The sequence below is a fragment of the Ovis aries genome, chromosome 1, assembly GCF_016772045.2.
Source record: "Ovis aries strain OAR_USU_Benz2616 breed Rambouillet chromosome 1, ARS-UI_Ramb_v3.0, whole genome shotgun sequence".
Taxonomy (NCBI): domain Eukaryota; kingdom Metazoa; phylum Chordata; class Mammalia; order Artiodactyla; family Bovidae; genus Ovis; species Ovis aries.
The window spans coordinates 141,861,475-141,887,541 of NC_056054.1; the positions used below are offsets into that span (position 1 = coordinate 141,861,475).

At 37.5% G+C, this 26,067-nt stretch overlaps 1 protein-coding gene across 2 annotated transcripts in view; it reads right to left on the bottom strand.

Annotated features, from left to right (window-relative positions):
- Window positions 1-19,917, bottom strand: part of LOC121816219 (uncharacterized) — a 761,897-nt gene extending 741,980 nt beyond the window's left edge. Inside the window, exon 1 of one of the 2 annotated variants that reach the window (XM_060416217.1) lies at window positions 19,712-19,838. In XM_060416217.1, coding sequence (XP_060272200.1) covers window positions 19,712-19,762 — 51 coding nt within the window. In that variant the 5' untranslated portion in view covers window positions 19,763-19,838. Of the gene's footprint in view, window positions 1-19,711 lie in introns of both variants that reach the window. The other variant, XM_060416219.1, reaches the window with a different exon arrangement.
- Window positions 19,918-26,067: the final 6,150 nt, after the last annotated feature.

The window sequence follows — 26,067 nt, forward strand, 5'->3', positions numbered from 1 at the left end:
GAAAATATTGTAAATCTCAAAGCTGAAAAAACAAGTCTTCACATATCCTGCAGGTCATCTAATGTTAGACATACACTTGCATAACAGCAAACTCCTAGTGAGTGCTCGGATCTGGAATGTTTAAACATACGGCACTGAAATGCTTTTGCCCAACAAAGAACTTGCTTTAACTCATGAAAATCTTCATGCCTCATAGCAAGAAGGATAAAACCTTTCTCTTCTCCACTGAGAAAACAAATAGAATGAACTGTGAGATCCCTGAAAACAGAAAACTATCTCTTCGAACGAGCTGTAAGTCCCTGGCTGCAGGCATTTTGGAAAGCATTTTGGAGCGGAACAAACCATTAATAAAGACTCAGTACTTACACTGACCTTTGAGCAATTCCAGATGTAGACATGGAGAATTTTCCACAAATAATAAAGAAGGGTCGGCTACAAGAAGTGACAGTCCCGAGCAGGCTCGCAGGAGGTTAGAATTACATGGGACACTGAAAAGAGACTCAGCAGAAATGAAACAACGCACAAAGAATGCACATCCTTGACCAAACATAACCAGAGATTTATTCTCTCATAAGAATTTTCACCAGCTCCTTAGTGCAGAGGAAATATAGACTATATTATATTTTCTGGATATGATTAGTTTCATCAGTCTTTATAATACACTTATTCTCCATGCTATGACTATGCTAACTTTTTATACAGAGTAACTCATTTAGTCCTCACTAAACCCAACCTGGTAGACTGTTATTCACATTTTACAATTAGAAAAATGAGGCCCAGAAATTTAGGGAACTCGGCCGAAATCATGCTTCTCGAACAGAGGTCAGCCAGCTTTTCCTTAAAGGACCGGAGAGTAAATACTGTGCTTGCCGGTCACAAGGTGTCGGTCACAGATACTCAACTCTGTTGCACAGAACAAAAACACACAGAGACAATATTTCAAGGAGTGAATGTGGCTATGTTATAGAAATGGGTGGTGGGTCCACTGGCTGTGGTTTACCTAGAATGTGGGAAAACAAGATTGAAACCCAAGTCTATGTATTTAATAACCAAACTGCTATACAATAATATAGCAATAATTGATATAAATGTGGATCTACGCCCATAGTATGGGTTCACTCATTTTCCAATATTCATTTGCCTCTCTGTACAGTGCTGCTCTCAAAAATCTGATCGGTTAGTAGGAATTGTCACTTACTGTGATTTTGTGAGTAGAAAGATTTGGATGCCCTGAGAGCATAAATAAGACACGTAGCACCTACTTTGTAGTTAAACATGGATTTAACAACATTATATTAGGAGAGATGTGCAGATCTGAAATATGGGCAGTACTCACCTTCTAAAATGGAAAAATAGGAGATGACTCTGGGTCCTTTATAAAATATGACGATATTTAGTTTAACAAATCTCTGTATTTTTTAATTTCAAACTTATTAGTGAATTTGTCTCATAAGTATAATGATATTGGGCAATATAGCTACATCCATTACAAGTTGTTCAAAACCCAAAATTGTGAAGAAAGGTATTTCAATCACATTTAGTTTTTCTTATGTTTATAATGTAGCAATGAAAATTAATTAACAGATTGAGTCAGTTGTTTGATTTTTTAGTAGTAGATCTTCACCAGAATTTAAGAGCCACATCCATGAATACAGAATGAGCAAAGATGATATAATATTCCTAAAATAATTGAGAAGTTACAAACTCTGGGAAAGAGAATGAAAAGTCAGAAAATTTATGCTTCAGTCTTAACATTACTATGGGCCAGTCATTTGACCTTCAACCAACTCTTTCTAAATCTGAATCTTCTTTGGAAAAATAGTAGTCATATCATCTGTTATCATTTGAGGGTCATTGTGAAATTTATATGAAACAAAATCCATAAAGTTATCTTATAAAACACTGTATTCATTAAGGCAGTCTTCTAAGACTTGCAAACTGTTTTTACAAAGAAAAAAATATTTATTTTATTTTTTCTTTATTTTACAGACCTGTCAATATCAATAACCTCAGATATGCAGATGACACCACCCTTACGGCAGAAAGCAAAGAATTAAAGAGACTCTTGATGAAAGTGAAAGAGAAGAGTGAATAAATAGGCTTCAGATTCAACATTCAGAAAACTAAGATCATGTCATCTGGTCCCATCACTTCATGGCAACTAGATGAGGAAACAATGGAAACAGTGACAGACTTTATTTTCTTGAGCTCCAAAATCACTGCAGATGGTGACTGCAGCTGTGAAATTAAAACATGCTTGCTCATTGGAAGAAAAACAATGACCAACTTAGACAGCATATTATAAAGCAGAGACATTACTTTGTCAGCAAAGGTCTATCTAGTCAAAGGTATGGTTTTTCTAGTGGTCATGTATGGATGTGAGAGTTGAACCATAAATAAAACTGAGCAGTGAAGAATTGATGCTTTTGAACTCTGGTGTTGGAGAAGGCTCTTGACAGTCCTTTTGACTGCAAGGAGATCAAGCTAGTCCATCCTAAAGGAAATCAGTCCGAATATTCATTGGAAGGACTGATGCTGAAGCTGAAACTCCAATACATTGCACACCAGATGCAAAGAACTGACTCATTTGAAAAGACCCTGATGCCGGTAAAGAAGAGAAGGGGATGGCAGAGGATGAGATCATTGGATGGCATCACCAACTCAATGGACATGAGTCTGAGTAAGCTCCGGGAGTTGGTGATGGACAAGGAAGCCTGCAGGGCTGCAGTTCATGGGGTCACTAAGAGTCAGACACGACTGAGCAACTGAACTGAACTGAATCCCTTTCACCAGAAACAGAAAGTAGAGACCCAGAGTTCAGAAATTTTGCCAGTCCATCATTGTGAGAAAAAAGAGTAAACCCATAATCCTATTACCATTTTATTTTTTAAGATCTTTAAATTTTTTTTCCTTACCATTAGTAATCACTAACATTTCTAACTGTTCAGTTCAGTTCAGTCACTCAGTCGAGTCCGACTCTTTGAGACCCCATGAATTGCAGCATGCCAGGCCTCCCTGTCCATCACCAACTCCCAGAGTTCACTCAAACTCATGTCCATCGAGTCGGTGATGCCATCCAGCCATCTCATCCTCTGTCGTCCCCTTCTCCTGCCCCCAATCCCTCCAGCATCAGAGTCTTTTCCAATGAGTCAACTCTTTGCATGAGGTGGTCAAAGTATTGGAGTTTCAGCTTCAGCATCAGTCCTTCCAATGAACACTCAGGACTGATCTCCTTTAGGATGGACTGGTTGGATCTCCTTGCAGTCCAAGGGACTCTCAAGACTCTTCTCCAACACCACAGTTCAAAAGCATCAATTCTTCAACGCTCAGCTTTCTTTACAGTCCAACTCTCACATCCATACATGACCACTGGAAAAACCATAGCCTTGACTAGAAGGACCTTTCTTGGCAAAGTAATATCTTTGCTTTTCAATATGCTATCTAGGTTGGTCATAACTTTTCTTCCAAGGAGTAAGCGTCTTTTAATTTCATGGCTGCAGTCACCATCTGCAGTGATTTTGGAGCCCCCAAAAATAAAGTCTGACACTGTTTCCACTGTTTCCACTGTTTCCCCGTCTATCTGCCATGAATGATTGGACCAGATGCCATGATCTTCGTTTTCTGAATGTTGAGCTTTAAGCCAACTTTTCACTCTCCTCTTCACTTTCTGCCATAAGGGTGGTGTTATCTGCATATCTGAGGCTATTGATATTTCTCCAGGCAATCTTGATTCCAGCTTGTGTTTCTCCCAACCCAGCATTTCTCAGGATGTACTCTGCGTATAAGTTAAATAAGCAGGGTGACAATATACAGCCTTGACGTACTCCTTTTCCTATTTAGAACCAGTTTGTTGTTCCATGTCCAGCTCTAACTGTTGCTTCCTGACCTGCATATAGGTTTCTCAAGAGGTTTAAATATACTCCTAAAGATTTCCTTTAGAATTCTCAGTGACTAAAAGAACTAAACAATGATATTTATAGAACACAAGTTAGTTTAATAGGCAGTTTATACAAATCAGATGACTAAAATTTTGACTAAATTTCTAAGAAATAGCATAAGAATATTGTAATATTGCATTATTTTTCACAATAGATTGTGTTATTTTTCACAAATATTTGTAATCCATCACTTGGGAAGAATTATACTCTCCTACTTCACTGGTATTAGCCTTGGTCATATGAATTCTGTAAAGTGAAATTTACAACTTGATATTTTAATGGCCTTATATAGTTTACCAGGTTCCTGAAAATTGGAAATGTAAAAGCCACCAAAACTTTACCAGTTTCTTTTTTCTATTGTGCTATAAGACCAGAATATTCGAGATATTGGGCTGCTCCATCAGCCTGGGGTCCAGATGAAGACAACATAAAACACCACTGAAACCAACCCACAAGACCACACAGAAAGAGTGAGAAGTATTATTTTGTTCCTGTTAGTCACTGATGTTTTAAGTCACTTGCTACAACAGGATTACCTAGGCTATCATAAATGACTAATTACAAGAATGCGCAAGCCCAGTTATTCTACATATGCTGACAATTAGAATAATTAACATAAAGGTGGAGGCGGCATAAAATCTAATCTATTCAGAAAGACACAAGCATTCCAGTGCTTCCTCTCGTCAACATAGCTACAACTGGATATAAAAACCAAGCTTTGCACTAAATCACAAAGATGTTGTGCAGGATCCAGAATCCAAAAGGATTTTTTAAAGTTACTTTTAGGATAGGAAAACATAAAACCAGAGGATCACACTCAGAAACAACGTTGGCCATCATTTAGGGATTATCTATAACTCTAGGAAGTAAAGCTCTCATCATCTTTTTCTACAATCACTTTTTTCTGTTTCTATTTTTAACCAAGAAACTTCAAAATTATTTTCAAAGAGAAAAGAAATGATCTTCAAAATGCAATGGTAAAATTCAATAGATTTTCTAAATCCAAAGATTGGTAATAAATATAACATTTTCATATCTAGAAGCTATCCTAATATTACATAGGTCATATCAGGATTTCTGTTTTTAATTAACAGATAAATTGTGTCATTAGTGTTTTTAAGCATAAAGTCTCTAATATGTGGCTTAACACATAAAACATATGATTTCAGGGATAACATTAGATAGGCCTTGCAATTTCAGGAAATTATCAACACAGTATCAGGGATACCCTGCCCTCTACTGTCAGTATTATGTATAATTTTGTATGTTAAACTAAATTAGTTAAACGATTACATTTAAAATCCTAGTTTTTTCCCCTTTACATATTGGTGTTTAAATAGTGGGTTTCTATTTTATTAGCTGCTTTCTTAGAAAATTTAACAAGTTTCACTTAAAAAAATAATGTTCATCAGTCTTCTTATGCTACTCCTGAATAAAGGAACTCAGAATGCCTTAATGCTAGTTATCTCCCAACTTAAATTTTCTTATTTTTCTGTACAAATTTCTCTTAGTTTTTATCTTATAAATTATAAAATGATGTGATTATTTAAATTTGCTTAGAGTTATGCAGATATTTTCTATTTTATTTGCTCACCATTCCTTCATACGTCTAAGACCTTCCTTTGAAATCAGTTTATCTGTAGAGCAGGTCTGCTGGTATGAAAATCTCTCCATCTGTGTCTATAAATATCATCAGTTTGTCCTTCTTTAAAGTTTCGGTGGTATACAATTCTAGATTCACAATTATCTTCATCACTATTTGAAGATAAGATTCTCCTGTCTTCTACCATTGTTGTTAATAGATGTTGTTAATGCCATCCAGCTCTGTACTTCACTGGGCTCTGGTTCTCTCTGGTCCCACTTAGTTTTCCAACGCGTGCTTAGTCACTCCAGTCATGTCCGATAAATGGTCCCAATAGCAAATTCACAGTCTAGTCAGGCTCTTGTCAATGCCATTTGTGGAATTTTCCAGAGTTTGTTGAGAAATCTCACATTGTTGTTGGCTTCTTACTCTATCTATACCATAGGTTCCTCAGTTTCATTTGGTTTCCCTGTGTATCTGTCATTTTTATGGTTTTCAGAATTTTCTTACCATGTGACCTCTAAAAGTTAGCTTAAAATATATATAGATGTAGTATATATGATTTACTCATCTTCATTTATGTTAGTGAGGAGAAAACGTAGTAACGCATCACCATGAAGTATTTCACGTCATCCTGGTATTCTGGATGTGTCTGATGGTGTTCTTTATAGTAATATTCAAATTATTTGAATTACATACTTTGATTTGTCAAAAAAAATGGAGTGCTCTACAATATATTATGTTTAGTAGCAAATCACATGCATATTCTCCTATCAATCCTAACATTAAATAGTATGTGAAAGTCACTTAGTTGTGTCTGACTCTTGGCAACCCCATGGACTATAGCCTGCCAGGCTTCTCTGTCCATGGAATGCTTCAGGCCAGAATACCACAGTGAGTAGCTGTTCCCTTCTCCAGGAGGTCTTTCCAACCCAGGGATCAAACTCAGGTCTCCTACATTGTAGGCAGATTCTTTACCATCTGAGCCACCAGGGAAGTATGGCTTTAATATAAAAACATCAAATAGTAGTGAAATATATTTTTTAGAGAAATAAATTTAAACAAAGCATATTGGAAAGATCTTACATGTATTTTGGAATGTATGTCCCACCTGATATTATAAAGGGTCTTAGAAGCTTTAACATTGGCAGGTTTGCAGTCGGAGAGCTAGCCCTGTTCTTTGAACACAATAGATATTTTCAGAGTCTTTTAGATAATTCAAGAAATAAGTCTTAGAAAATACAAAAAAAGTTATTTTTTAAATCACTAAATATGGTACTACTCAAATAACATTATGCCGCAAAGAATATGCAAATAAAATGGGTGCAATTTTACCACTACGTAGAGTACCCCCCATTAATTCAACAAAATTTGTTTTCTAATCGTAAAGTACTTGGTGCTACTGCTGCTGCTGCTAAGTCGCTTCAGTCGTGTCCAACTCTGTACGACTCCATAGACAGCAGCCCACCAGGCTCCCCCGTCCCTGGGATTCTCCAGGCAAGAACACTGGAGTGGGTTGCCATTTCCTTCTCCAACGCATGAAAGTGAAAAGTGAAAGTGAAGTCGCTCAGTCGTGTCTGACTCTTAGTGACCCTATATTAGGTGCAAATGATAGAGCAGTGAAAAGATAGACCTGGTCTGAGATCATAGACTAAAAACCTCTTGTGTGTTCATCTATGCTGTTGCTTCAGTCATGTCTGACTCTTTGTTACCCCATGGACTATAAACCACCAGGTTCCTCAGTCTATGGGATTTTCCAGGCAAGAAGATTGTGGTGGGTTGCCATGCCCTCCTCCAAGGGATCTTCCCAACCCAAGGATCAAACCTGCATCTCTTATGCATTGGCAAGCAGGTTCTTTACCACTAGCACCATGTGGGAAGCCCAAAAAGCCTCTTATCAGAAACTAATAATGAAAAACCCAACACAGTGAAGTAGGATGAAAGCCACACTAGGAAGAAAAACAGAGCACACTAAATGAGAACACAGCTTCAGAAACATTTTGAAAAGATTCATGTTCTTATGATTTGGCTTGAGATTATATATCGAAAAGCCTGGATAAACACCTTTGCTACTATTTTTGCCCTGACAGTTGCACCATAACTCTTTTATTCTCCCTGCGTTATTTGAAATCCAAGATGGCCACTAAAAACAGTTCATAAAAAATGAAAACTTATTAAAAACATTAGTGATGATTTACAAACAAAGCTTGGTAAAGATAGTTGCAAGTCAATGCAGTTTTGAAAGGGCACCTCCTGTGATGGATGAGTTTACTCAAAGTGCAGATTATTGGAGATTTGGTGAATCGTACAAATATATCTGGGTTCTCTGAAATCAAAATAGAGTAAGAGGAAAACAACAAAAAATAGAGAGGAGATGATATATGAACCAAACATATTTTTAAAGGTATACTGTACCGGTTTAAAATTAGATTTGGTATAACATGATCCTGTACAAATTTAAGGAGCATCACATGATAGAAGGTTATAATGACTGGAGACTCATTGAAATAGAGGTTCTATTTTAAGTACAACTACACAATAAGCATCATCTTAAAATGAAGTAAAATGACACATTTTCTTCTTCTTTGTAGGCTCTTAACACAAGGAGGTTACGATAACAAGGGGTTGTACATATAAATACTCTATGAGGTATATAGTTGGAGTGATGTGTCTAGGAGTTCAGCAAGTCAGAGTAAAAATACAGCTCCCCTTCCTGGCATGTAAGATTTACTTAATTGTATATAATTGGAACATTTAGATGAATTATATAGAAAAACACATTTGTATAAAAGTGTGTGACTGGATATATGATTACATGATTCACTTGTGTTTGTGGTTGTTCATATTTGATTGTAGCCTAATGTTGGAGTTACTTGATCACAGCCTATTTGGGTATATTTCAAGACACCTGAAACAATTGTTACTAGAAGGAACCCTCAATCAGACACAGAAGGCCTGGCTTTGATGATACCTGAGTCCATGCCTATGGGCGAGGCTTTGACTTTCTGAGTTTTTAATAAGTGTCCAAATTCCTAAAATGGGATGTCTGAGGCTCTTCATATCCTCACATTCTGTATTTCTGTGTGGTTCCTGTTGATGTTTATTGAGTCTCAGGGCCCCAGGAAGTGACTTCCCTGGTGGTGGGGTGGATAGGAATAGGCCTGACAATGCAGGGGGAAAGTGAAAGTGAAAGTCATTCAGTTGTGTCTGACTCTTTGTGACTGTATAATCCATGGAATTCTCCAGGCCAGAATACTGGAGTGGGTAGCCTTTCACTTCTCCAAGGGATCTTCCCAACCCAGGAATCGAACCCAGGTCTCCCGCATTGCAGACGGATACTTTACCAGCTGAGCCACAAGGGAAGCCCCCAGTGCAGGGGATATGGGTTCAATCCCTGTCCGGGAAGACTCCACATGCCACGGATCAACTCAGTTCATGTGCCACAACTGAGCCCACACTCTAGAGCCCGTGAACCAAAGTCTGAGTGCTGCAATTGCTGAAGCCCGTGTGCCTAGAGTCTGTGCACCACAGTAAGAAAAGCCGCAATGATGAGAAGTCCTCACACTGCAATGAAGAGTGGCCCCTACTTGTCACAACTAGAGAAAGACCAGACAGCAATAAAGACCCAGTGCAACCAAATAAATCAAAAAATTTTCAAAGAGCACATTAAGTCCACCTTTCCAAGAAAAAAAATTTTGAGTACCCTGTGTAATAATGGATCATGTTTATTCATTGCCAGCACATGTTCAAGGAATGTATAAGGTTGGTTGGTAGCAGTTGGGAAGGGTGGACTGGGGCCAATGAAGAATGCACATATATAAATATCTACCCTCAAATTGTCTTGTGTTATTTAGTTCTCTAATGTTAAGTAATGGAGAAGGCAATGGCAACCCACTCCAGTACTCTTGCCTGGAAAATCCCATAGACAGAGGAGCATGGTAGGCTGCAGTCCATGGGGCTGCTGGGAGTTGGACAGGACTAAGCGACTTCACTTTCACTTTTCACTTTCATGCATTGGAGAAAGAAATGGCAACCCACTCCAGTGTTCTTGCCTGGGGAATCCCAGGGACAAGGGAACCTGGTGGGCTGCCATCTATGGGGTCGCACAGAGTTGGACACGACTGAAGCGACTTAGCAGCAGCAGCAGCAATGTTAAATAAAATGAACATTATTTCATCCCAGACTGTAAATATTATATTGTAGGAATTGTATCATACACTTAATTCTGCTACTCAAACAGCTATTTCTCAGTAACATCTTGATTAATATCTAAGTCAACTTTTAAAACAATCAAGTCATTGTTTGGGACATAGGGTTTTTACTTGCTTTATGTCAGATTGCTGCTGCTGCTAAGTCGCTTCAGTCGTGTCCGACTCTGTACGACCCCATAGACGGCAGCCCACCAGGCTCCGCTGTCCCTGGGATTCTCCAGGCAAGAACACTGGAGTGGGTTGCCATTTCCTTCTCCAATGCATGAAAGTGAAAAGTGAAAGTGAAGTCACTCAGTCGTGTCCAACTCTCAGCGACCCCATGGACAAAACTCTGAAATAAATTTCTTAAATATAAAAAAGGAGTTAAATAACAGTTCTCACTTTTATTCCCATAGCAATTACTGGAAAAGAAAGGTAAAGAGAAAGAAAGAGTGAAACATTTATTTCAAAATAAAAGTGAGCACAGTCTTGTTTTATTAATATGAAACCTCACTCAACATTTTCATGTTAAACATTTATTTTTAGCAAGTTGGTACATGAATTATTGGTTAGGGAAATTTTTCATAAGGAAAAATGGCTTTTAAAATAAACTTTGTCTGTAAGAATATATGAATAAGGACTTGGAAGGCACCTCCCACAGGAGAAAGCTGCCCAGGCTTTTAGGTATGAATATTAAAAAAAAAAAATTCTCTCCTCATTTCACCTCTTCTCTGAGGGCCAGATTGTTCTGTAAACTGAACCTATTCCAACCTGAATATACTTAATATGAATGAACATTATAGCAAAAACTAACAAGGCCAAATTCTGCTACCACAAAAATTTTAAAACAAATAATCACCATAAGGAAAATAGTCATAAACCCTGGCTTATAGCCCATGCATGGTTGAGTTTTTTAAATATGTTATTCAAAATTATTCCACACAATTTTATCAAGTCCTTAACACCCATTACTTAGTGCCTTTTAACTTTTTACTGTGACTTCCAGTACAAAATATATTTTATGTCATGGACAAGTATATGTATGTATCTTTCTTTTTATATCTTAATATATATGTGCCTGCATGAGTGCTCAATTGTGTCCGACTCTTTGTGACCTCGTGGACTGTAGCCCATAAGATTCCTCTCTGCACAGTATTTTCCAAAGATACTGGAATGAGTTGCCATTTCTTCCTTCAGGGGAACTTCCCAACCCAGGGATCGAACTTACATCTTTCATGACTCCTGCATTGACAGGCAGATGCAAGACTGAGCCACCTAGGAAGCCCAGTATATATATATATACATACATATATATATACACACACACACATATGTTAAACTGTTTGAATCATGAAAACAACTGGAAAATTCCTACAGAGATGGGAATACCAGACCGCCTTACCTGCCTTCTGAGAAACCTGTGTGCAGGTCAAGAAGCAACAGTTAGAATGGGGCATGGAATAACGGAGTGGTTCAAAATTAGGAAAGTAGCATATCAAGGCTATATATTGTCACCCTGCTTAAACATCGGGCTGGATAAATCACAAGCTGGAACTAAAATTGCAGGGAGAAATACCAACAACCTCAGAAACGCAAATAAGACTGTTCTAATGGCAGAAAGTGAAAAGGAACTAAAGAACCTCTTGATAAGAGTGAAAGAGGAGAGTGAAATGTCTGCATTAAAATTCACCATTGAAACAACTAAGATCATGGCCTCTGGTCCCATCACTTCATGGCAAATAGATGGAGGAAAAAGTGGAAACAGTGACAGATTTTATTTTCTTGGGCTCCCAAGTCACTATGCATGGTAACTGTAGTCACAAAATTAAAAGACACTTGCTCCTTGGAAGAAAAGTTATGACAAACCCAGGCAGCATATTAAAAAGCAAAGACATCATTTGCTGACAAAGGGCCATATAGTCAAAGCTATGTTTTTTCCAGTAGTCACGTATGGATGTGAGAGCTATACCATAAAGAAGGGGGAGTGCCAAAGAATTCATACTTTCGAATTGCGGTGCTAAAGAAGACTCTTGAGAGTCTCTTGGACAGAAAGGAGATCAAACTAGTCAATTCTAAAGGAAGTCAACCCTAAATATTCTTTAGAAGGACTGATACTGAAGCTAAAGCTCCAATATGTTGGCCACCTGATGCTACTCATTGGGAAAGACTCTGATTCTGGGAAAGATTGAAGGCAGGAAGAGAAAGAGGCAACAGAGGATGAGATGGTTGGATGGCATCACTAACTCAGCTGACATGAGTTTATGCAGGCTCCAAGAGATAGTGAAGAACGAGGAAGTCTGGCATGCTGCAGTACATAGGTTTGCAGAGTCAGACGCAATTTAGTGACTGAACAACAACATGTTATACATAGCTTTAATTATATATATATATATATACACATAAACTTTATATTTTTATATATTTATATGAAATTAAAAAATGGAAAAAAGTTTTATAAGATAGTGCCTAACATTCTATATGCTATACAGTCTGGTATTTTATATTTTCCTCTATTTCCTTTTTTTTATTTTTATTTTTACTTTATTTTGCTTTACAATACTGTATTGTTTTTGCCATACATTGACATGAATCAGCCATGGGTGTATATGAGTTTCCAATCCTGAACCCCCCTCCCACCTTCCACCCCATATCATCTCTCTGGATCATCCCCGTGCACCAGCCCCAAGCATCCTGTATCCTGTATCGAACATAGACTGGCGATTCATTTCTTACCTGATAGTATACATGTTTCAATGCCATTCTCCCAAATCATTCCTTTTTTAAAAAGGTGTTTGAGTCCTAGCTAACTGATTATACAACTCGGTACTATATCATGAACCAATGCACAATAGAAAAAATAGGGACAAAATATTCTTTTCAATAAAATGGAGAAAGCACAAAAGAAAGACAAAAAGTAAATGAGGGTAGAGACAAGAAAAAGAAAAGGATGAATGAACATAGTAGAGAAAAGGAGTCACAGCTCTTTGGAAATCATATAACCATCATTTTATCAACTAGAAAAAAATGAAAAATTACAGAAAGTTGTTAGGTTTGAAAACTTCAAATAATCATGAATATTTTCCTCTCAGACATATGAAAACTAACAACTTGGCAAATTAACTGTGATGTTCATTAAATACATGAACTATGTCCAAACTACAAACTAGATAAAAACTAAAGTGTGTGTTGCGTGTTAAGTCACTTCATTGGTGTCTAACTCTTAGTGACCTCATGGACTGTAGCCCGACAGGCTCCTCTGTCCATGTGATTCTCCAGGAAAGAATACTGGCGTGGGTCTCCACACCCTTCTCCGGGGGATCTTTCCCACGCAGGGACTGAACCCATGTCTCTTACGTCTCCTGCATTGGCAGGCAGGTTCTTTACCATTAGTGCTACCTGGGAAGCCCAAAGCCCAAGGTACCCTTGCAACTTTTTAAGTTGTGGCATATTAATTTTTGTGTAACATATTTATGATTCACAAATCTTGAAATAAAAATAACTATCCATTTCAAATAATATCCATTTCATTCAAAGCCTTTGATAGCAAAGGCTTTCTTAACAAATTTCTACATCCTCAGCTTATGCCTAACTCATAAGAATAGCCAACAACTGTGCAAACAGCGCAGACTTTAGAGAGTTCGAAGAGCAAGTTTTATGTTTCAGTCTAGGTTTCATGATTCTATACAAAAGGGTAAATGACAAAACATGGTAGAAACACTTTGCATACCAGATCGCCAATCCAATGTATGTAATCCTCATCCAATTAGAGTACCATTACATTGTCAGAGTTGTTTAGAATTAGGAGAAATTTTTTCATAGGAGAGCCATTTATAACATGAGTTTCTCCTTTTTTCCCCAGCCAATCTGAGCTATCCATTTAATTTTCCCATTGCAAAATAGTCTGTCCAGAAGATTCAGAAATTATGTCTTTTTATCTGTAAGAATTCAGAAAATATCATCTTAAAATCTATCATAATAAAAATAAATGCTTATTATTAGATTGTCTTTGAAGTTAAATCAGAAAATGCCGTTGCAGATATTTCAGAGAAGTGATTTTGTCTTTCTTCTATCAGGCTGAGGTTTAGTTTAAAAATTCCATGCCCTAGTGAATTTTATTACCTTCATTAGTAATTATTTCTAGTTGCTTTACTTCTGTAGTTCTCAGGACTAGTTTCAGATCTGAATTCCCCAGGGAACTTTTGAAACTATGGGATAGATTAGAAAGCCCTATTTCTCTGCCTTGGGTGGGGGCTTGGGCATTGATTGTTTTTATGTCCCCAAGTGATTCTATAGGGCAGAAAAGATTGAGAACCACTCCTTTAGTTTGTCCCACTAATCAAAAAGCAGCTAAGAGACTCAGAATTCAGTCAAGAGATTCTAAATTGATTCAGTCAAGTGACATAAAAATTACATCCTTACATTCCAGTGGGGGGAAAAAGTTATGACTGTATCAAAGATATTCTAAGAGTAATTATCCCAATTTCTGCATCAGTAATTTTTCCTTCTGCGTATTCAGAGCATATAAACCATTATTTATTCCATCTTAAAACATTTAAAAATAAAACCTGCTCCTAATTGCACAACCCTTCCTCACCACCACTTCATTTTTCCTGATTTTCTTGACAGCAGAACTCCTCAAGAAAGGATTTATACTGGTTATTTCCAAGTTCTCTTCTCATTCTCTCTGGAACTTACTCCATTTGGCCTCTCCCCACTACTAACACTTCATTTAAACTGTTTGTTGCAAAGGCACTGATAATTTGTATAATCCAAAACCAAGTGGTCATTCCAGAGGCTTCCTTTTATTGGATCCTTCAGCAGGCTTTGGCTGCAGTTGGCAGTAGTTTGATGACTTCTCCCTTCATTGCACACTAATTCACTCACTTCTAGGAATTAGCTTTCCCAGTGGCTATACCTTCTCAGTCTCTTTAGCTGGCTTTTCTGTTCCAACCACACTCCAGCTGCTGTTCTGCTCAGTGCTCAACCAGAAAACCTCTTCTCTTTTCTCTGCTCATTCCCTTTCTGGTACTCAATCAGTCTTGGAGCTTTAAATATCATCTAGATTTTGAGAACCAGCAACTTAAAATCTCCAACACGTCTCTCCATCTCAGTGTCCTTATACTCAATTCTGCCTACTCGACATCTCAATTAAGTTTCTATTAGTCATTTCAAACCTGATGTGTTTGAAAGCAAACTCATATTATTATCCCAGACTTTCTTTGTATAGTCTTCCCCATCTCATCTCCAGCACCTTTCTAGCTTTCAGGCCCCAAACTTGGGAATTATCTAGCACTACTCATACTATTATATCCTATGGTCACTCTTTCAGTAAGCCCCATCGATGCTACTTTTACAAATAAACCCAGAGCTCAACCACATCACACCACCTCTACTACTTCCCCTCTCGTCTTAATTACATCATTTTTCACCTGAGTCAGGACAGCAACTTATAAATGAATCTCTTTTCTTCTTTTACTCTTCATGTCCACACAGAAGCCAGAGGAAGGATTTTAAAAATCCACATCATATTATGTGTTTCCATCACTCAAAACCATTTCATTTTATTCGAAGTAGAATGGAAAGGGTTTACCATTTTTTACAAGATGCTATGTGATTTAACTTTCTATTTTCTGTCTAAACACATTTCTTAAGTTTTCCCATTACATGTACTGCTCCAGCCACACTGACTTCTGTGCTGTTCTTAGAAGCTACAGATAAGCTGTCACATCATGGCCTGTATATTGTGCTCTTCCATTGCTAGGAATGGTTTTGCACCTCTCCCTCTAATACACCAGGATGTTTTCTCTCTCAGTTCCTTTAGGTCTTTCTTGCTCAGTGGTCTTAACCTGGCTGGGTTATTTAAAATTAGAATACCTCTCATAGTCTCTGTAACTCTTTCTTGTGCAGCTGACCCATAACAGTTATCTGCTTATCACCATCTGATATGTGTGTGTGTGTGTGTGTGTGTGCTCAGTCATGTCTGACTCTTGGTGAGCCCATGGACTGTAGCACACCAGGCTTCTCTGTCCGTAGGATTTCCCATGCAAGAATACTAGAGCGGGTTGCCATTTCCTTCTCCAGGGGATCTTGCTGCAGAGATGAAACCCACATGTCCTGCATTGGCAGACAGAGTCGTTACTTCTGAGCCACTTGGGAAGCCCACCATTTGTTACACTGTAGGTTTAATTGTGACTCTTACTCCCATTAGAACGAAAACACTATGAAGGAAGACATTTTTGGTTTTGTTTCATTTTTTTGGTTTTTCTTCAGGTTTTCATGATTATTTTCAACTTCAGTATAATTGACAAATTGGAAGATATTTAAAATGTGCACTTGATGATTATATATATGAATATATTTTGAAAGGATTCCCTCCGTCAAGTTAATTCATACATCCTTTACCTCACTATTTAGCTTTTTAGTTGTTGTTGATGAGAACATTTAATTTCTATGTCTTAGCAAATTTCAGTTATACAATACCATGTGATCAGCTTGCCAACTACAAACTAGCCCTTGCCATCTAGGTCTATAAGGATCAAATCACATGCTGCTGGAGCTGCTAACTTTCAATACCCCTTGAAAGGAGTTCAGAGCAGAAAGCAGAAATGAGGTACTCTGTTCCCTGGGAAAAACTGGCAAGACATGTCTTCAGATAGTTAGATATTTTCAGGAGAAGATTTCATGAGCCCCATTCTTGCATCTCTGCATATCTAAAAAAGCACTAAAATCCTGCATGGTGAAGTCCACTCCTTGTGATGAGTGGAAAGCTTCTGCAAAAAAATATGTGCTTGATTGCATATATTCCCCCTTCATCAAACTCACATATATACTGAACTTCCTCCTGTCTCTTTGGAGTAGTTTCTCAAAGCTGAGAGGTTACCTCTTGGTCTATGGTTCTCATTTTGCCCCAAATAAAACTTAACTTGTAACTCACGCTGCGCATTTTGTTTTAGTTGACAAACTATAGTCACCATATCATACATTAGAACCTCAGAACTTATTCATCTCATAACTGAAACTTTGTGCCCTTTTACCCACTTTATCCTATTTCTCTCACCCCCAGCCCCTGGCAACCACCTTTCTACTCTTTGTCTATGAGTTCATCTTTTTTTTTAAGATTCCACGTATAAAATTTGTCTATCTTCAAAGATCCGTCTCATAGTTTCATTGATCTTTATGTTATCATCTTCATCTCTATTATTTCCACTTTGATCTTTGTATTGCCTTCTATTACTAAGTTTAGGTTTTTTCTAGTTCCTTGAAGTGTAAAGTTAAGCCATTTGTTTAAGACCTTTCTTTGCCCTTTATGAAGGCATTTATCATTATAAATTGCCCTCTTAAAACTGCTTTTGCTATATCCCATAAGTTTTGATGTGTTCGGTGTGTTTCCATTTCATTTGTCTTAAAACATGTTTTGACTTCTCTTCTTAGCTGTTCAGGAGCATGTTGTTTAGCCTCCATATATTTGTGAATTTTCCAGCTTTCTTCCTGTATTGATTTACAGTTTCATACCATTGTGGTCAAAAAAGATACTTGATGTGATTTCAACCTTCATAAATTTATTGACTTATTTTGTGCCTAACAATATGATCTTTCTGGAAGGATATTCCATGTGCTTTTGAGAAAAACGTATATTCTGCTGCTATTGGACTGAATGTTCTATAAATGTCTGTTAAGTCTATGTGGTCTAACATGTAGTTTAAGTCTAATGTTTCTTTATTGACTTTCTGTCTGGATGATCTATCCATTGTTAAAAGTGTGATTTTTGAAATCCCCTATTGTTGTACTGCTATCTATTTCTCCCTTCAAGTCTGTTAATATTTGCTGTATATATTCAGGTGCTCCTCAGTTGGGTACATAAATATTTACTGTTATATCCTCTTATGAACTGACCACTTTATCATTATACAATAACCTTCTTTGTCTCTTGTTACAGTCTTTGGGTTAAAGCCTGTTTTGTCTGACACAATTATAGCTACTCCTGCTTTCTTTTGGTTACTATTTTCATGGAATATCTTTTTTCAAATCTTCAAATCTTCAGTCTATGAGTGTTCTTAAAGCTGAAGCAAGTCTCTCATGGGACCTTGCCAGGGGCAAGTTTATGGAGAAAATGTGCCTTGGCCTCTCCTACTCATTCTGATATAGGCATATTCTCATTTACTTGATATGCAGAAATCACTTAGCTAGTTTCTGGATGTTTCTCACAGTTGGTTGCTCCATGTGTAGCTGTACAGTTGGTGTGTCCCTGAGAGGAGGGACATTCAGGAGCCTCTATATCACCTCCTTAATTCAATCAGTTTGTTTTTGTTTTCTTGACAGTGTCAATCCCATTGACTAGAAGTATACTAGGCATATAGTTGATATTCACTATTTATTTGTTGAATAAAGTCAATAATGTTTCAACTTTGTCCTGGATACTTTAAAATTTATCCTAATCTAGATCATGTGCCTGCTAAATCATTTCAGTCGTGTCCTGCTCTTTGCAACCCTGTGGACTGTAGCATAGCCAAGCTCCTCTGTCCATGGGATTCTCCAGGGAAAATTACTGGAGTGAGTTGCCAGTGAGTTCTCCAGGGGATCTTCCCAACCCACAGATAGGACCTGTGTCTCTCATATCTCCTGCATTGGCAGGTGGGCTCTTTATCACTAGCGCCACCTGGGAAGCAGTAATCTAGATTAGGTAATCTAAATGACCTTCCAATCCTACAGTTCTGTGATTCTAACTCAAACCTCATCTTAGTCTGCTTGATGTCTCCTTTCCTAATTCACTCAAACCAAATTAGTTCATTGCCCCCCTTGCCTTTATAGTGCTCTATTCTTGCTCTATAATCTCAGCATTTATCATAATATTTTCCCCAAAATTTAACCCAGAGTTAATTAAGGGCAAGGTATGTTTTTATCTGCTTCTTCATATCCTTGTTATAACTTACCATGCAATCCAACACTCATAGTGTTAGGCTTTCAATAAATATTAATTGATTTAATGAATGGGATGTGCAAAATAATGCTTTAAGGGGTGGGGATCTGAGAATATTTTAGAGGGGGAAATATTTTTCTTTTTAAACATTTAGCTGAAGGTCAAAAACTAGAGGAGAATCTCTCTAGTGGATCACTGAGGAACTTTATAAGATTTTCTCTTTTTCCTAGTCTTGAAGCTCAAGCTCTCAAGCAGCAGGTTTTCTGTTTTTGTTTTTTATTTCCTATGATGTTTTCTTTTGGGGGAATTCAAAAGTTATTAGTCGCCTGGAAAGTAAATCTCATTTAAAAGGACAGAAGCCTACCTAAATCCGCCAAGGTAGGTGAGAAGCAATCTTGAGGTTTTCAGAAATAGATATTACCTGAAATCTCCATTTCTATATTTTATCACAATTTTTAAAAAATGAGGAAATATCTATCATTGAACATCATTTTAACTGCATTCTCTAAATCACAATATTTAAATAAAGTAAAGAGAAAGAAATAACATTGTAAAATAAGAAATTTTATTTAATCACATGTCTAATCTAAAGGAAAAGTCAAGGAATTGTATGTATTTATTTTAATTATACATCTACAATATGAATTTATATTTACTCATTATTGTAATAAAAAAGGTCATCATTCTGTTATGTTACCATATAATATATATATTATATTTGACTCTATCATCACTCCTTCCCTATAATTTATTTGCTACACAAACAGAATACATTTATTTGTGGTATGAATTTTCTGCTCTTTGAAAATGAAAATGGATCTCAACTTCACTGAAGTAAAACTCAGAGTTCCCTTTGGTTTATATTTTGTTTTTAACTTTCCATAACCAAAGCACTGCCTCTAAGTGTATACCCTAGATACATTCAAAAGTTAAAAAAATAATAATAATTATAGCACAGTTACCAGCAAAGAGCTACAGTCCATGGGTTTGCAAAGAGTCAGATACGAGGTAGTGACTGAATAACAACAACCAGCAAAGCCCATTAACAATTCCTGGGGATAAAAATAGAATTTGAGTATCTGACCTGTTCCTTCCTCCGGGTGTAGTCTAACGTCTCTTGCTCATAGGGTGCCATGTGCTGAGGCGCCACACCCGGCCCTTCAGATGAGAGCTCCTGGTGCCAAATGGCCGCTCTGAAACATCAGCTCAGTGATCAGGTGCAGAAGATAGATATAACACAGCAATTCAAGATGGTGGCAGTGGGTCTTTGCTGTGCTTGGCACTTGGATCTGTAGCCTGAGCAGCACAGCTGTGCCCACCTCATGAGAACTCCACCCCCTCCCTACACAGCTGACAAGGACTCCTTTAAAATAAGCCCCACCCACTGTCTGTAAGGAGCCTGTGTGCTTTAGATAGAGCAAGCTCCCACCTCACCATTCTCTGCCATTCTCTGATCAGAATCAGCGAATGCTTTTGCCTTTGCCCCAAATTAGTCTTCTTCTATTGGCCTGACTGACCTTAGATAAGGTTTCCCTGGCGGCTCACTGGTAAAGGATTCACCTGTCAATGAAAGAGTTGTGTGTTTGACCCCTGGTTTGGGAAGATAGGGCTTCCCTTGTGGCTCAGCTGGTAAAGAATCCACCTGCAATGCGGGAGACCTGGGTTCAATCCCTGGGTTGGGAAGATATCCTGGAGAAGGAAATGGAAACCCGCTCTAGGCTTCTTGCATAGAGAATATGTTTATATTTATATTTATTTACATTTAATATAAATACCAAAATCAGTTTGATTATATTCTTTGAAGCCAAAATTGGAGAAGCTGTATATAGTCAGCAAAAACAAGAAAGACCAGGAATTGACTGTGGCTCAGATCATGAACTCCTAATTGCCAAATTCTAAGCTTAAACTGAAGGAAGTAGAGAAAACCACTAGACCATTCAGGTATGACCTAAATCAAATCCCTTATGATTACACAGTGGAAGTGACAAATAGATTCAAGGGATTAGATCTGAAAGAGTGCCTGAAGAACTATGGAAGGAGGTTCATGACATTGTATAGGAGGCAGGGATCAAGACCATCCCCAAGAAAAAGAAAGGTAAATGGTTGTCTGAGGAGGCCTTGCAAATAGCTGTGAAAAGAAGAGAAGCGAAAGACAAAAGAGAACAGGAAAGATATATCCATTTGAATGCAGAGTTCCAAAAGAATAGCAAGGAGAGATAAGAAAGCCTTCTTCAGTGATCAATGGAAAGAAACAGAGGGAAACAATAGAATGAGAAAGACTAGAGATCTCTTCAAGAAAATTAGAGATATCAAGGGAACATTTCATGCAAAATGGGCAAAATAAAGGAAAGAATTGGTATGGACATAACAGAAGCAGAAGATATTAAGAAGAGGTGGCAAGAATACACAGAAGAACTGTACAAAAAAGATCTTCATGACCAAGATAACCACGATGGTGTGATCACTCACCTAGAGCCAGACATCCTGGAATGTGAAGTCAAGTGGGCCTTAGAAAGCATCACTACAAAGAAAGCTAGTGGAGGTGATGGAATTCCAGTTGAGCTATTTCAAATCCTGAAAGATGATGCTGTGAAAGTGCTGCACTCAATATGCCAGCAAATTTGGCAAACACAAGAGTGGCCACAGGACTGGAAAAGGTCCGTTTTCATTCCAATCCCAAAGAAAGGCAATGCCAAAGAATGCTCAAACTACTGCACAACTGTGCTCATCTAACATGCTAGCAAAGTAATGCTCAAAATTCTCCAAGTCAGGCTTCAATAGTGCATGAACTATGAACTTTCAGATGCTCAAGCAGGATTTAGACAAGGGAGAGGAGCCAGAGATCGAATTGCTAACATCTGTTGAAACATCAAATAAGCAAGAGAGTTTCAGAAAAACATCTGCTTTATTGACTATACCAAAGCCTTTGCCTGTGTGGATCACATCAAACTAGAAAATTCTGAAAAAGATGAGAATAACAGAACATCTGACCTGCCTCCTGAGAAATCTGTATGCAGGTCAGGAAGCAACAGTTAGAACTGGACCTGGAACAACAGACTGGTTCCAAACAAGGGAAAGGAGTACACCAACACTGTACATTGTCACTCTGCTTATTTAACTTCTATGCAGAGTACATCATGAGAAATGCTGGGTTGGATGAAGCACAAGCTGGAATCAAGATTGCCAGAAGAAATATCAATAACCTCAGATATGCAGATGACACCACCCTTACGGTAGAAAGCAAAGAAAAACTAAAGAGCCTCTTACTGAAAGTGAAGAGGAGAGTGAAAAAGCTAGGTTAAAACTCAACGTTCAGAAAATGAATTTCATGGTATCCGGTCCCATCACTTCATGCCAAATAGATGGGGAAACAATGGAAACAGTGACAGACTTTATTTTCTTGGGCTCCAAAATCACTGCAGATGGTGACTGCAGCCATGAAATTAAATTCACTTGCTCCTTGGAAGAAAAGCTATAACAAATCTTAACAGCATATTAAAAGCAGAGACATTACTTTGCCAACAAAGGTCCATGTAGTCAAAGCTGTTGTGTTTTCAGTAGTCATGTATGGATGTGAGAATTGGACTGTAAAGAAAGCTGAGCACTGAAAAACTGATGCTTTTGAACTGTGTTGTTGGAGAAGCCTCTTGAGAGTACCTTGGACTGCAAGGAGATCAAACCAGTCAATCTTACAGGAAATCAGTCCTGAATATTCATTGGCAGGACTGATGCTGAAACTGAAGCTCCAATACTTTGGCTACCAGATGCAAAGAACCGACTCATTACAAAAGACCCTGATTCTGGGAAAGATTGAAGGTGTGACGAGAAAGGGATGACAGAGGATGAGATGGTTGGGTGGTATCACCAACTCGATGGACATGAGTTTGAGTAACCTCCAGAAGTTGGTGATGGACAGGGAAGCCTGGCATGCTGTAGTCCATGGGGTAACAAAGAGTTGGACACAACTGAGTGACTGATCTGATTATATTTATATTCATAGTCATATTTATGTTTATATATTGCATGCCTGATCAACCTTGTTTTGTGACCCCATGGACTGTAGCCTACCAGGCTCCCCAGGGATTTTCCAGGCAATAATACTGGAACAGGTTGCCATGCCCTCCTCCAGGGGACATTCCTGCCATTGGAATCAAACTCGCATCTCTCCTGCATTGGCAGGCAGATTCTTTCCCACTGAAACACCAGGGCTCCCGACAATATTAATAATATCTACATCTAAACATGTTCTTAAGTTAAAGAAAAATTATTAGAGTTTATTTGTAATTTGGACTCAAAGTGAAGAGAAATTTGAAGCATTAGTCCTTTTGCAGTAGACATTTCTCTTCACATTCAAAATAGTTATCCTTATTTATGAGATATAATTTTATGTTTTTAAACATACTGGGAAAGGTGAAATCAAGTAACTTTAAAAACGTCTTCTCTAAGCTGAGCAAACTATGCTTTCATTATAGGGTTTGATTATCTGAATTACTTAAATCAATATTTTCTAATTTTTTCAAAATGATGGATTGCTATCATATAATTACTTTCATCTAAATATGGCAATCATTTTACCAGTAAAAGCAGAGGACCCTGATAAACACCTTGAGCTTTTAAACCAATCCTTGTCAGGCACTCAAACATCCCATATTCCTTTAACAAGCAATTTCTACAATTATATATCAGGTACCATGCTAGCTGGGCTTCCCATGTGGTTCAGTGGTAAAGAATCTGCCTGCCGATGCAGGAAGCACAGGTTTGAGCCCTGGAGAAGGAAATGGTAACCAAATCCAGTATTCTTGCCTAGAAAATCCCATCGACAGACGAGCCTAGTGGGCACAGTCCATGATGTCTCAAAAGAGTTGGACATGATTCAGCAACTCAACAATAAAAACTGTGCTAGGTATATAGGTTTTAAAGATAAAAGCCCCTGCTTCCTTCCATAAAGAATTAACAAATGGAAAGCAAAATTAAGATAAATGCTCACTAGAATGTGAAGTGTTCTGTGCAGGATGATTCAAGTTTTATAGGTCTTGAAATTTGAAGGACATTTTTTGTTTTTTAATTTATTTTATGGGAATATAAATGGCAACCCGCTTCCAGTATTCTTGCCTGGGAAATCCCACGGACAGAGAAGCCCGTCAGGGATCACAAAGAGTTAGACTTGACTAACCAACAAGACAACAAATAGTTGAGTTGCAATATTGCGTTGAATTTCTGCTGTGTAGCAAAGTGAGTCAGTTATACATATGTATATTCTTTCTCATATTCTTTTCCATTATGGTTAATTACAGGATATTAAATACAGTACCATGTGCTATATAGTAGGATTGTGTTGTTTATTCATTCTGTATATCATAATTTCCATCTTCTAATTCCAAACTCCCAATCCATCCCTCCCCCTTGACAAGCACACATGTGCTCTCTATGTCTGTGAGTCCATTTCTGTTTCATAGATAAGTTCATTTGTGTCATATTTTAGATCCACCTGTTCAGTTCGGTTTAGTTCGGTTCATTTCATTTCAGTTCAGTTCAGTTGCTCAGTCGTGTCCAACTCTGTGACCCCATGAACCGCAGCACACCAGGTCTCCGTGTCCATCACCAACTCCCAGAGTCCACCCAAACCCATGTCCATTGAGTCAGTGATGCCATCCAACCATCTCATCCTCTGTCATCCCCTTCTCCTTTTGCCCTCAATCTTTCCCAGCATCAGGATCTTTTCAAATGAAGTCAGCTCTTCGCATCAGGTGGCCAAAGTATTGGAGTTTCAGCTTCAGCACCAGTCCTTCCAATGAACACACATGACTGATCTCCTTTAGGATGGACTGGTTGGATCTCCTTGCAGTCCAAGGGACTCTCAAGAGTCTTCTCCAACACCAGAGTTCAAAAGCATCAATTCTTCGGTGCTCAGCTTTCTTTATAGTCCAACTCTCACATCCACACACAGTATTCCATACTACTCACATTTTTTTATCCTGTCAACATTTTTTATCCATTTTTCACCTGTCAATGGACATTTAGATTGTTTCCATGTCTTGGTTATTATAAATAGTGCTGCTATGAACATAGGGGTACATGTATCTTTTCAAATTAAAGTTTTATCTGGAAATATGCCCAGGAATGGGATTGCTGGATCATATGGCAGCTCCAGTTTTTGAGGACCCTCCATGGTGGCTGCATCAATTCACATTCTTGAGGGAACTTCTTTATGAAAAAGAATATAAAATTACAAATGTGAAATTAGGCATGAATATGAATATTTAAAATGAGAAGATAAGTCAAAAAAAAGAAGATAAGTCACAAAAAATTACAAAATTTAAAAAGCTGAAAATACTACAATTTTCACAAATTTGATTGGCAAATTCTGTCTTTTCTCTGATACAATTTAATAAAATTATTTTAGTATTGATATTTTAGAAAGCTTTTACCTTCACAACTTGTTGTTCATAATATTATAAAAGTGTTTAGGATTGTTATCCAGTTTGAGAAAACTTTTATTAAGTTTCTTTCATGTAAATAAGATTATCAGCACTTCAAATATTCCAGCACACTGACTGTCTCACATACTGAGTTGACAGCACTTATTAACCAGTTTATCACAGATATCTTCATTACTTTGATGTCATTAGGAGTTTCATGTTATCTTTATCAAAGTCAATAATCTTGTCCAAACAACAAAAAAATTAAGTCATTTTCCACTGGGTTCATATGACTTACTTATTCACTAATTTGATTATCTAACAATTTATAACTATTCAGTTCCTTGTCTCAGAAAAATATCTCTCTCTTTATTAACATGGAAATAGGTTAGGTCTGATTTGAACATGTTTTGTTAAAATTTGCTTCTCATTGTCAGAGTAATTTTAATTAATTTTCTTTCTCACCATTTTTTTCTTTTGTTTGTATATTTTATTGATTTTGTGTAAATTTTCTCCAATTTAAAAAAATGTGTCTCAAAAAGGAGTCTATAATTTCTCACTTGCTATATCAAAAACATTCCAAAAAGTATTTATTGCAGCTAACATGGCTTTTCCTTAGTCTTATCCCAAAAATGCTCTAGTGACAGCAATGAGTGGAACAAGACTCAAATCATAACTACTTGCAGCTGAACTATGTTTAGCTTCACAGTATATATACATTTGTGTTATGGAAATATGGAAAGGAAAACTAACTGGGTCTGGTAAGTTTAAGGAAGTCATCAGATGTATGTGAATATTAGAGCTGACTTTTGCAAAATAAGTCAGCTTTTACAAGGAAGGAAAGACTTTGGGGAGGAATTTGTGCAAAAGTTCAAAGCCCCAGAAACCCAAGATTCTGACCCTGAAATCACTATCCTTCTCTTCCAGTTAGCTTTCCATCATTCTCATTCCACCTACTCGTATACAGTAGCAATTATGGATTTTGTAACTCAAGGGCAATTAAAATAAGCCATGTGGCATA